This window comes from Laccaria bicolor, genomic scaffold (assembly GCF_000143565.1).
Source record: "Laccaria bicolor S238N-H82 LACBIscaffold_7 genomic scaffold, whole genome shotgun sequence".
Classification (NCBI taxonomy): Eukaryota; Fungi; Basidiomycota; class Agaricomycetes; order Agaricales; family Hydnangiaceae; genus Laccaria; species Laccaria bicolor.
In genome coordinates, this window is record NW_001889878.1 from 1,324,920 (window position 1) to 1,336,961 (window position 12,042).

Here is a 12,042-nt window from a genome sequence, read left to right on the forward strand (position 1 = left end):
AGGGAGGTAAGGACTGAAAAGCGTTTATGGCCTGGAAACGCAACGCGTACGTGGTCGTCTGGGCATGTTGAGAGAAGCCGACCGGGATGGCAGACCGGATCCATTCTTCGTGTGGTCGTATGGCTTTTACACAATGACTTCGATGAGGAGGTTAATTAGGGAAAGAGGGAGTGAGGCATAACACACCTTGTTTGGACATCCCACATCCTGACTGTATTGATCCCGACTGGACGAAACGACCTGGTTATCCCCTGGTAAGAAGGAAACGCTCGAGATGGAGTGTTTGTGCCCTCTAAGGGTAGCGAAATTCTTGTAGTCATCGGGGACGTTCCACAGCTTTATAAACAGATCGTCCAAACACGTCGCTACATCCAATCCCTTAACCCCACATGACCACTTTGCAGTAGTACACAAAACACTCACCCCAAGCTTTCCCCGTCGAATCAAACGGACAATCCGAAACCACCTTCGTATGGCTCTTCAACGTCCTCTCCAATTCCCCCGAATCCCAATCCCAGATCTTCACCGTTGCGTCTACAGAAGCCGACGCTATAACAGAGTACAGAGGGTGAAAACCACGTAACAGCGTTGATTTTGTCCCTGTGCCCGATGAGAATGTATTTGGCGGGTTCGTTAGGCAACCATCCTCATTTGCGCGTTTCGACCCATCGGAGGTGGAGGCATGCGATAATTCTTCGGGTTTGGGCGAGGCGTTAGTCCACACCCAGAATCTACGAATTGGGGCGTCGTTCATTTCATGAAGGAGGTAAAGTAACGAGGATGGAACACACCTTTCTTTGCATCCTGATCAGGCTCGTCCATTTCTTGACCAATAACCCGCTAGAGGGCGAGGTGGGGTCCGGTTTAGATTCGACCTTGTCAGAGGAAGGTAAGATCAGTAATCAAGTGGTAAGGCGACAGAGGGGTGGGATAAACACCAAATCGGGGGCTTCCTCTCGTAACTAGTCGTACGTTTTTGTGAATACGGCCGTGTGGAGGTACTTAATTGAGCATCGAATCAGTGTGCCTGTTCATATCATAAATGTCAACGTTAGTGATCAAGACGGTTGAATACAGGTTGCACGTACAGATTTGTTTGTTTCGAGCTGAGAGTTGGGCAGCCATGGCGGGGAGGACGGGGAGGACAGCGAAGCAGAGGTGGTGGAAGAGATACGGGACACATATTACAGATCACCTGATCCACAATGACATTGACAGGGATACGGTGCAGCTGCCTTGCTTCGTACCTCATTTTTGCCGCTCGCTCTCATCTCCTCTTCCAACGTTCAACCCTCTTCCACTGCAACAATCGAGTGAATGAAGAATAAAGTTAGAAATCGTCGGAGGCGTGGCACCAAACCCAAGGACTCGGCTTGTCCGTCGAAAGACTCGGATATGAATTTGGGTTCTATCGACTCTGCTCATGCTCCTGGACTGGAAGGAAACGACACAGGAAGTACAAAGCCGACACCAGCCATCTCAGGAAACACTGCAGAGGATAGGCAGAGAACCCACGCTGCACTCGATACAAGCAGAACGAATACCGCTGGTTTGCTAGCTGGTACGCCCAACACAGATCAAACTTCTTCACAGCTGATTCGAAGATTTGGGCACTGCAGATGGATCTACGGGCTTTCGCCCTCCGCTGGACAGTAATCCCGCCTTGTGTGAAGGTGCGTACCACATTATCTCAGCTTCGTGAATCGTGCAAGTCTGATCCACTTCCAAGATCTTGTTACCTCTTCCAACAGTGCCACACCCAAGATTTTAGGCCCTACAGGATCCGGCGTCTTGTCTCCGCCTGTACACCACGCAGGGATAGGTGAGAAGAATGGTTATACGTCCATCAGTCAAATGTGAATATCCTTTGAAGAAGGTGAACTGTACCCTTCTCAACATGCTCGCCCGTTGGGTGGCATGGGCCCCATAGCCATTACAGGTTAGAAAGCCGTTGACTATGTATAAACAAAGCTGATCATTGAACTCTTCCTAAAGGTAACGGGCGCGAAGCAGGAGAAAACAACTCGTTATGGGAGTCAGTCCATCGGGCGAATCCACTCAAAATGACCGAAGCACACGTCTTTTCAAATGCTCATGACATTGCCGTTAGCGGTGGCACATTCTACACAGCTAACACTGTGAGTGGAACGGTAAGATACTCATTCAGCAAGCTGATGGTGGTGACCTCTTGCAGATCAATATCCACGAGGACGAGGCTACGAAGACTTTACAGGTCAATGCTATTGTCCTCTCGGGTTACAAGGTTGCTCATCCATCTCATCTAGCTTGACCTCGCATGGAGCACCGAGAGAAAGGTGGATAATATACTCGCCGAATTCAGGGTAAACATCAAATTCTTCAACTAGGACGAGCACTAAATCATCCTACAGCTCACGAGACTTGACCCTCTTCTCGCTCGTAAGGCGATCTACGACGCTGACTTGGGGGCCGGGGCGACAGTGACCCGTGAACCATGCACCGCAGGCACTCGCGAGGGGATTCTAAAGGAGATAATTGCATGGGCTGACGACATCTCGGCGGACAGCCCGCCTGTCTTCTGGCTGACCGGCCAAGCTGGCGCTGGAAAGACGACGATCGCATACACCATTGCCGAACACTTCGATGAGCTTGAAGACAGTGGACGGCACACCGTCTTGGGTGGAAACTTTCTCTGCTCCCGCCAATTTGAGGAGACAAGACGACAGATCCATATCATTCCTACCCTTGTATACCAGCTTGCTCGGAAGTCGAGATCGTACGCCGACGCCTTGCATGAAGCAGATAGGTTTGACTCGGTCAACAAGCCAACCAAGCAAATGAAGGACCTCCTTGTGGGCCCATGGCAGCATTCCGAATCCGGACGTCATGTAGAGCTCCCACCTTACCTCATCGTTGTTGACGCATTGGATGAGATCGAGGCCGATGGAGGGTCTCTGTTTCTGCAAAGCTTACTCGAGACAATCAACCAGCGTCGCCTGCGAGGCCTCAAGTTTCTTATCACAAGCCGACCAGATCGTCGTGTTGAGGACCTGTGCAAGACCTTCTCGTCCAAGGCAGTCTGCCGCCTACAAGACGTGCCGATTGAGCGTGTAGGACTAGATATCAACCGGTACTTAGAGAGCAAGTTTCCAAACTTTGTAGACAGGCCGGAGCTCAAGACCATGGAACAGCTGGCGGGCGGTCTTTTTATTGCCGCCGCAACCATCGTGAGGTATTTGACACCATGCGAATTATCGGAATCTGAGCAAAGCAAACTACTGAACAGCCTGCATGATGAACAAACACTTTCACCATCTGATACACAGCAGCCCTTGCTCATTGACAACCTCTACCAACAAATCATGCTTGACGCCTTTTCTAACCTTCCCGAAAACCTCTTCAACTCTCGTTTGTGCATTCTCCATACCTTCCTTTGTACATTTGAACGCACACCAGCATCTCTTACTGCTGCTCTCCTCTCTGAATCTGTCGACACTGCAATGACCGTCTTGAAGAAACTTCATGCCGTTTTCTACTCCAAAGATGGCCGGGTCCTTTGGTACCATGCATCGTTTCCAGACTTCATCTTCAGTCACACTCGTTCAACATTCAAGCTTGGTGGCTGTCGGATGTCCATGACATGTGATCAGGCCCAACACCATGCTTTTCTGACAAAATGTTGCTTCGACCGTATGAAGGAGTCCCTTCGTTTCAATATTGGTGAAATAACATCCTCATTTTTACTTGACACCGAGGACCCAAAGCTGATGCAGCGGGTTGACACCAATATCAAACTGGTCCTGAGGTATGCCTGTCGGCACTGGGCTCAGCATTTGGCCCAAACTGGTCAAAAAGAAGGGGAGGATCTCAGTGACTATATCACTGACTTCCTCTGTGTTCGCATTCTCTTTTGGATTGAGGCTATGAACCTACTTGGATCCAGTGGTCAGTGTACCACAATGCTTCAGCACACACGTGAGTGGGTTCTGAAGGTGAGAATATTGTCACTTGATACACACTGCTTCTAAATCTGGTAATCAGAATATGAACAAGGAAGCTGAGTTTGCTGCTGACATTGCTGAAGCAGCTAATTTTGCAACCTACTTCACTGCAAATCCACCAGCTTTGTCTACACCACACTTGTATATCTCAGCATTGGCATCCTGGTCAACAGGATCCACCATATCCCAACAGTGGAGATCACAGTTCTGTGGCATCCCATCCTTCATTCATAGGAAGGCCAGTGATTTACCACTTATAAGAATACAAACAGCTGCACCCATTTTCTCTGTGGCCTTCTCCACTGACAGCACCCGCATTGTCTCTGGCTCAAAAGACAAATCTGTGCGGGTGTGGGATGCATCAACTGGGGCTGAGCTGAAAGTGCTCAATGGCCACATGAAAGCTGTCAACTCTGTTGCCTTCTCCACTGATGGCACCCGCATCGTCTCTGGCTCAGTATGACAAATCTGTGCGGGTGTGGGATGCATCAACTGGGGCTGAGCTGAAGGTGCTCAATGGCCACATGGAAGCATGTCAACTCTGTTGCCTTCTCCACTGATGGCACCTGCATTGTCTCTGGCTCATCTGACAAATCTGTGCAGGTGTGGGATGCATCAACTGGGGCTGAGCTGAAGGTGCTCAATGGCCACAAAATGGTGTCAACTCTGTTGCCTTCTCCACTGATGGCACCTGCATTGTCTCTGGCTCATCTGACAAATCTGTGCAGGTGTGGGATGCATCAACTGGGGCTGAGCTGAAGGTGCTCAATGGTCACATGAAAGCTGTCAACTCTGTTGCCTTCTCCACTGATGGCACCCGCATCGTCTCTGGCTCATATGACAAATCTGTGCGGGTGTGGGATGTATCAACTGGGGCTGAGCTGAAGGTGCTCAATGGCCACATGGAAGCAGTCAAATCTGTTGCCTTCTCCACTGATGGCACCTGCATTGTCTCTGGCTCATCTGACAAATCTGTGCAGGTGTGGGATGCATCAACTGGGGCTGAGCTGAAGGTGCTCAATGGCCACAAATATGGTGTCAACTCTGTTGCCTTCTCCACTGATGGCACCCACATTGTCTCTGGCTCATCTGACAAATCTGTGAGGGTGTGGGATGCATCAACTGGGGCTGAGCTGAAGGTGCTCAATGGCCACATGAAAGCTGTCAACTCTGTTGCCTTCTCCACTGATGGCACCCGCATCGTCTCTGGCTCATATGACAAATCTGTGCGGGTGTGGGATGTGTCAACTGGGGCTGAGCTGAAGGTGCTCAATGGCCACATGGAAGCAGTCAAATCTGTTGCCTTCTCCACTGATGGCACCTGCATTGTCTCTGGCTCATCTGACAAATCTGTGCAGGTGTGGGATGCATCAACTGGGGCTGAGCTGAAGGTGCTCAATGGCCACAAATATGGTGTCAACTCTGTTGCCTTCTCCACTGATGGCACCCACATTGTCTCTGGCTCATCTGACAAATCTGTGAGGGTGTGGGATGCATCAACTGGGGCTGAGCTGAAGGTGCTCAATGGTCACATGAAAGCTGTCAACTCTGTTGCCTTCTCCACTGATGGCACCCGCATCATCTCTGGCTCATATGACAAATCTGTGCGGGTGTGGGATGTGTCAACTGGGGCTGAGCTGAAGGTGCTCAATGGCCACATGAAAGCTGTCAACTCTGTTGCCTTCTCCACTGATGGCACCCGCATTGTCTCTGGCTCATATGACAAATCTGTGCGGGTGTGGGATGCATCAACTGGGGCTGAGCTGAAGGTGCTCAATGGCCACAAGATATGGTGTCAACTCTGTTGCCTTCTCCACTGATGGCACCCACATTGTCTCTGGCTCATCTGACAAATCTGTGCAGGTGTGGGATGCATCAACTGGGGCTGAGCTGAAGGTGCTCAATGGTCACATGGAAGCTGTCTGCTCTGTTGCCTTCTCCACTGATGGCACCCGCATTGTCTCTGGCTCATATGACAAATCTGTGCGGGTGTGGGATGTGTCAACTGGGGCTGAGCTGAAGGTGCTCAATGGCCACATGCATCGTGTCAAGTCTGTTGCCTTCTCCACTGATGGCACCTGCATTGTTTCTGGCTCATCTGACAAATCTGTGCAGGTGTGGGATGCATCAACTGGGGCTGAGCTGAAGGTGCTCAATGGCCACAAATATGGTGTCAACTCTGTTGCCTTCTCCACTGATGGCACCCACATTGTCTCTGGCTCATCTGACAAATCTGTGCGGGTGTGGGATGCATCAACTGGGGCTGAGCTGAAGGTGCTCAATGGTCACATGAAAGCTGTCAACTCTGTTGCCTTCTCCACTGATGGCACCCGCATCGTCTCTGGTTCAGCTGACAGTTCTGTGCGGGTGTGGGATGCATTGACTGGGGCTGAGGCCAGGGTGCCAAATATTCACACACATTCACACAATTCCATCATGTCTCCTGTTGGTATCACCTCACACAATGAATCTGCACAATTGTCCAACATTGATCATGCTTACCCTCCTTGGACCATTGACCAAAAACTCTGGGTTCGTTCTGTACTTGGTGAATATCGGCTCATGTGGGTGCCAGAGGTGGCTTATCCATACACCCTTCTTGTGATTTCCCGTGAACCTTCTGCCATCATCATCTTTGGAGATTGCAAAATTGGCCGTGATTGGGCTGGCTGTTACACACCCACCTAAACATATCCTGTTTTCATACGAGTCATAGATATCCATCCTTTACATCCAAATATGCAGATTATATCCTATATGCAACAGAACTCAGATCAATTTGGTGGGTATTCAGTAGTGTTGGACTTAATTTTGTAGTCAAGACTTCCTTACTTTCTGGAAAGTCATATTTACATAGCTACTTCATCGTCTTATTCTGTCTACATGTCTTGTTTCCCTCTTGCCCTCCACTTGTCGACAGGTTATTGGCCCCACACCTCAGCATAGACAAATTTTAAATTGTGTTGGACATTTGTCTTGCTGTCAGCTGAGCCCATCAGGAAAAAAAGTGGTTGTGATGTCACACAATATAGTTTTGATAGCTACAGTAGCACTTTTGCAACCCCCCCTTTATATAGCACCCCATAGCATCACCATCAATATATATAGCACTATAATTACATATACAGTAGCATGTGAAAAGAATGGACCACACATCAAAAGAACTGTACTTAACTCTCCCCCCATGTATTCCCACTGGAATCCCACTGTAGTCTGGGTAAAGTCTGGCATTCTGGCTGCAGTCCTGGGGGAATATGGTAGGACTGCTTTCCTACTCTATTCCCATTTGATTCCAGTAGGAATTCCAACTCAATTTAGACATCATGTGACTTATTCTGAAAGTCATGTGACTTCATGCCTATCATATTTATTGTAAGTCTAATGTAGTCAGCCAATTTATTATTATATTTTGTCCTATAATAACCTCACAACTTTCTGCTTAGAACAGTTATATAGATTAAAATTCTAATATATTGATGTGGTACACAAAGATTATTTTACTGTATTCTAAGTAAAGGAAGGGGGGAGGAGGAGGGCAGAAATAAATGGGGGTGGAGGAAGGAAGGGATGAACAGGGAAGGGGGAGGGAAAAGGAAGGGGGAAGGGTGTAGGGACAGGGAAAAGGAAGGGGGAAGGGTGTAGGGACAGGGAAAAGGAAGGGGGAAGGGTGTAGGGACAGGGAAAAGGAAGGGGGAAGGGTGTAGGGACAGGGAAAAGGAAGGGGGAAGGGTGTAGGGACAGGGAAAAGGAAGGGGGAAGGGTGTAGGGCCAGGGAAGAGGAAGGGGGAAGGGTGACAGGGTAAAGGAAGAGGGAAGGGTGTAGGGCCAGGGTAAAGGAAGAGGGAAGGGTGTAGGGCCAGGGTAAAGGAAGGGAGTAGGGACAGGGAAATGAGGAGGGACAGACAGAGGAAGAGGGAGGGGAAAGGAAAGGGGTACATGGAAATGGGGAGGGACAGGGGAAGGGAAAAGGAAAGGAGGAAGGGGGGAGGGAAAGAAAAGGGGGAGGGACAACACTTGTCACTGTGTGTATGTGGTGGAGTGGGATGTGCTCATTGTTGTTGATGTGGCCATTTGTTGGCATCGTCGACATCATCCATTGGCATCGTCATCTGTTGGTGGTGTTGTTGTTGTCGTCCGTTGATGTGGCAGTGGTCCGTCAACGTGGTCGTGTGCATTGTTGTTGGCATGGGCATGTGTGTCCGTTGACGTGGTTGTGCACATCGTCGTTGGTGTTGGCATGGGCATCTGTTGACGTGGTGGGCCTCACTTGTCGTTGGTGGGGACTGATGGGATGGTGGTGTGGGCTCGTGTTGTTTGGTTGTTGTCATGCGCTGTCTGTCGTCGTCTGTTTATGGTGGTGGGTGGTTGTTGTGGGCATTGTAGGTGGTTGTTGTGGGTGTTTGCCGTCATTGTGGGCAGTCATCGCCGTTTGCCGTTGTGTGTGCTGGTGGTGGTGGTTGGGAGAAAGGAAGCCATGTCACACATTGTGACAATGGCATCATGTTTGTACTCCCACGTGAGATCACATGTATATCTCACATGTCTATGATCTCATGTGAGGGAATTTTCACCTATCCCATGGAATTCCGCCGGATGGTCCACAGATTTGGCAAAATTTTCACAGAATCAGGTGGGACCCAATATGGACTGACAAGTCATAACAACAAAAATACCATTCTGTGGATATTCCGTGCACAGTCCCACAAAATGCCAAATTCTGTGAATAGTCCCACAGAATTCTGGGACTGAAGTGGGATTCTGGGCAGAATTAGTGGGGGAGAGTAAAGACCTCCAAAAGAATGGAAAATTGTTAAAATTTGGACAACAGGCCAATGGTTGTCCTCATTTCATACATTTTATTGTAGATCAGACTCTCTAGTAGCAATACTCAGAATCTGCGGAATTTTGGACATTGTCTATGTAGGTTCTGGCAGCATCAAATGTGACAGGCACCACTTTGTGATGAAATGTGACTAGTGTTTGCAGGTCCAGTCTACAGGACTGAAAATATACATAGAACTGAACTGGACTGAACCACAGTCTGGTCTTTTTCCAGTTGCAGTTGCCCACATTTGTGGCCAGTCCAGTTGCCAGTTGCCATGTTTTTGTAAATATTAAAAACCAAAAAAGACCGGTTTAGACCGGTTTCAACTGGTCTTTCATCCCATTACATGTTGGACCTTACTTGCACACATTTTTACTTAATTTTCGGTTCCTCAATCATCAAAAATGGTCAAGAATTGGTTGAGATATGGCCAACAACATTTTTATATGCAATCTGTATGTATGTTCTCTCTGTTTTCACCATATCTCAGTCAAATCTTAACCGAATTGCTTCAAATTTCAATCAGTTTACAGAGAATTAAATTATCTATCCACACATGCAATGTACGTGAGGTAACATTCAAGATATCTGGCACAATAAAGTTTTCAACAAAAGACCGGTCACAACCAGTCTGGACCAGTTTCCTTTGTGTTGTGGACCAATTAGGACCGGTCTAAAAGGGTCCGGTTGCAGTCCCTTAATATCTGGATCAGTCTGGACTGGTTGCAGTTGCCAGTTGCCTCATTTTGAGGTAAAAAACTGGACTAGACTGGACTTTAAAACACTAAATGTGACCAAGTGTGTCATGTTCATAATCTGCTCCACATCCACACAATCAACATGCATCAGTTCTGTCACTGCAAATCACCTCTCATACATCCCCTCTTTGATGGTGAAATGCACCCCCACAAACTATCTCCAATATTGCCATCACCCTCCACCTTGCAAAACCAATGGTCATCTGAAACTACCATAAACTGGAGGAACAAGGTGCCAACCCCAACTTCTACTTGCATAAATCCATTCCAGGTCATCCGAGGATGATCAGCCCACATGTGGAGCATTGCACTACTCAATTAATCACCAGAGGAGCCTGCCACAATGCCATGGATGTCCAGTGTGAACTCTTCCCTCACCTAAATCCTGCCACAGTCTGCAAAATGTTTATTAGGAAGGGTCTGAATGGGAGGATATGCAGAAAGAAACCATGGCTATCAAGGAAGCATATTTTGAGCTGAAAACTTGGGTGCAGTCTCACTACCAAAGGACGATGTGATATTGGAGGCTTGTTTGGTATTCAGATGAGTCCAAGTTCAATCTCTTTGGCTCAGATGGGAAGCAGTACTGCCGGAGGAGGGTTGAGGAACAGTTTTTGGATAGGAATGTGGTGAAGACAGTGAAGCATGGGGGTGGGAGTGTTACGGTGTGGGGTTGTATCTCATGGAATGGAACAGGTCAGCTTCATCTCATTGAAGGCCACATGGATGCAGCCCAGTGCTGTCATATCTTGCATACTTCATTCATTAGCTTACTGAAGGACAAAAATTGCAACCCCCAAAAGGTCATTTTTCAGCAGGATAATGACCCAAAACACACCTTGAAGGTGGCAACCCAATGGTTCCTCAACCACAAAATCCGAGTTCTCCCCTGGGTGCCATCATCACCAGATCAAAACATTATAGAGCATGCCTGGGATGCCTTAGATTGACAAATGTGTGCTTGCACTCCCCATCCTCATAATGTGCATGAATTGTGGGAGGCTTTGAAGGAGGAGTGGGAGAAATTGGACCATCTGTACATCCAGAAGCTTTATAACTTGATTCCTGCTTAAGTCTAAGCCCTTAAAGTAGCAAAAGGACTGTACACTCATTATTAATCTTCTAGATACATCCCAGGGCTCTTCTGTGTTTTTACCACTATATTTCATGCACTTTCACTTCCAGAGCTGATATGACAACAGGACACAACAAATCTTTGAGGTGATTTCTTATCCACATGTCCACCAATTGCTTTAAAACTCATTCTGCTAAACATCAGTATCTGTATGTACTATATCATAAAGTATTTTCACTTGCATGTCATGTTTGCCATTTGTGAGAGCCAAAATGGCAGAAATTGGACCGTGGTCCATTCTTTTAACATGCTACTGTATAGCTTTAGCTGCTTACAACATAGCTCCCCACAGTACCATATTATGGAAGTCCTGTACTTATACATAGGCAGATATAGACAGTATTGTATGACATAGCACAGATAGAAACTAGCTTATGGTAAATGCAGAATAGGTATATATTTCAAATTAGGAACAGCATCTACAAAAGATAACTAGATGATGCTAGTCAATAAGCATGTCACCACCAGCACCTGTCTCCAAGCTCTCATCGTGCTCCCACCACCAATCCAATAGAGCCAACCATGCCTGCCTGCCACCACCTTTGAGTGCCCAGGTCACATCCCACCCTCCATTCCGGAATGGTGTGATGAGGCTCCAGAACCTGACGGCGACCAGGGCACCTGTGATGGAGGCAGGCGTGAACCCTGCGAGGGACTTGCATGGAGCGAGGGGAAGGTGGAGGATGGGAAGGCATGATGGGAGCTTGCATGTGCTTGAGCCATTGTGGACATGGCTGTGTCAGCCCATGAGAGACTAGAATGAGGGAGGTTAGGCCCTGGGTAGGATGGGTGATGAAGGGGGATACATACACGAGGATGCCTGTTGCAAGAGACTCCAAGGATGTAATACCACAACATTAGTTGAGTTCTGCAAAGCTTTTAGCTTGCAATGTGAGATGGAGGAAGAAGTTTGAAATTACCTATAAGGTGGTTGCCATGCCTGGCAGTCCTTTCCACCCCATGAACGATGACTTCTGGTCGTCATTCGTGTTGTCTGGTCAGCCCTGTGTATGGGTGCACTGTCCCCATCTCTGTGCCATCATGTCGGCGCCCAATTCCCATGTGACGTGGTGTCGCCTGGGTAGTTGTTAGCCCAGCGTGTGGGTGTTGGTCCTCATTTTGTTGCGTGGGCACTCGTTTTGCTGTGTTGGGGTAGTGTAGTTGTTGTTGGGTGGTGGGTGATGAATGTAGATGGCGGTGGTGCTCAGTTCATCATGTGGGTGCTCGTTTGTTGTATGACGTGGCACTTGCGTGTTGTCCTTGCTGTGTTATGATGTGTGGTCATCATTGAGAGCAGTGGGTGACAAAGGTGATAGCAGTGGTGACAAAGGTGGATAGTTGTGG

At 48.2% G+C, this 12,042-nt stretch overlaps 2 protein-coding genes across 2 annotated transcripts; one reads left to right on the forward strand and one right to left on the reverse strand.

The window, feature by feature from the left end:
• Positions 1-1,317: 1,317 nt before the first annotated feature.
• On the forward strand, positions 1,318-6,668 carry LACBIDRAFT_385150 (mycorrhiza-induced NACHT/WD-repeat protein; the record flags this gene model as incomplete). Its single annotated transcript, XM_001878865.1, has 12 exons — positions 1,318-1,561; positions 1,620-1,673; positions 1,730-1,822; positions 1,874-1,939; positions 1,996-2,138; positions 2,195-2,233; positions 2,286-2,342; positions 2,391-3,971; positions 4,021-4,437; positions 4,584-4,637; positions 4,709-5,749; positions 5,844-6,668. The coding sequence occupies 12 exons, from the start codon at positions 1,318-1,320 to the stop codon at positions 6,666-6,668; spliced, it is 4,614 nt and encodes a 1,537-aa protein (XP_001878900.1).
• A 4,472-nt stretch (positions 6,669-11,140) lies between these two features.
• On the reverse strand, positions 11,141-11,683 carry LACBIDRAFT_317390 (uncharacterized protein; the record flags this gene model as incomplete). Its single annotated transcript, XM_001879078.1, has 3 exons — positions 11,141-11,401; positions 11,509-11,566; positions 11,619-11,683. The coding sequence occupies 3 exons, from the start codon at positions 11,681-11,683 to the stop codon at positions 11,141-11,143; spliced, it is 384 nt and encodes a 127-aa protein (XP_001879113.1).
• Positions 11,684-12,042: the final 359 nt, after the last annotated feature.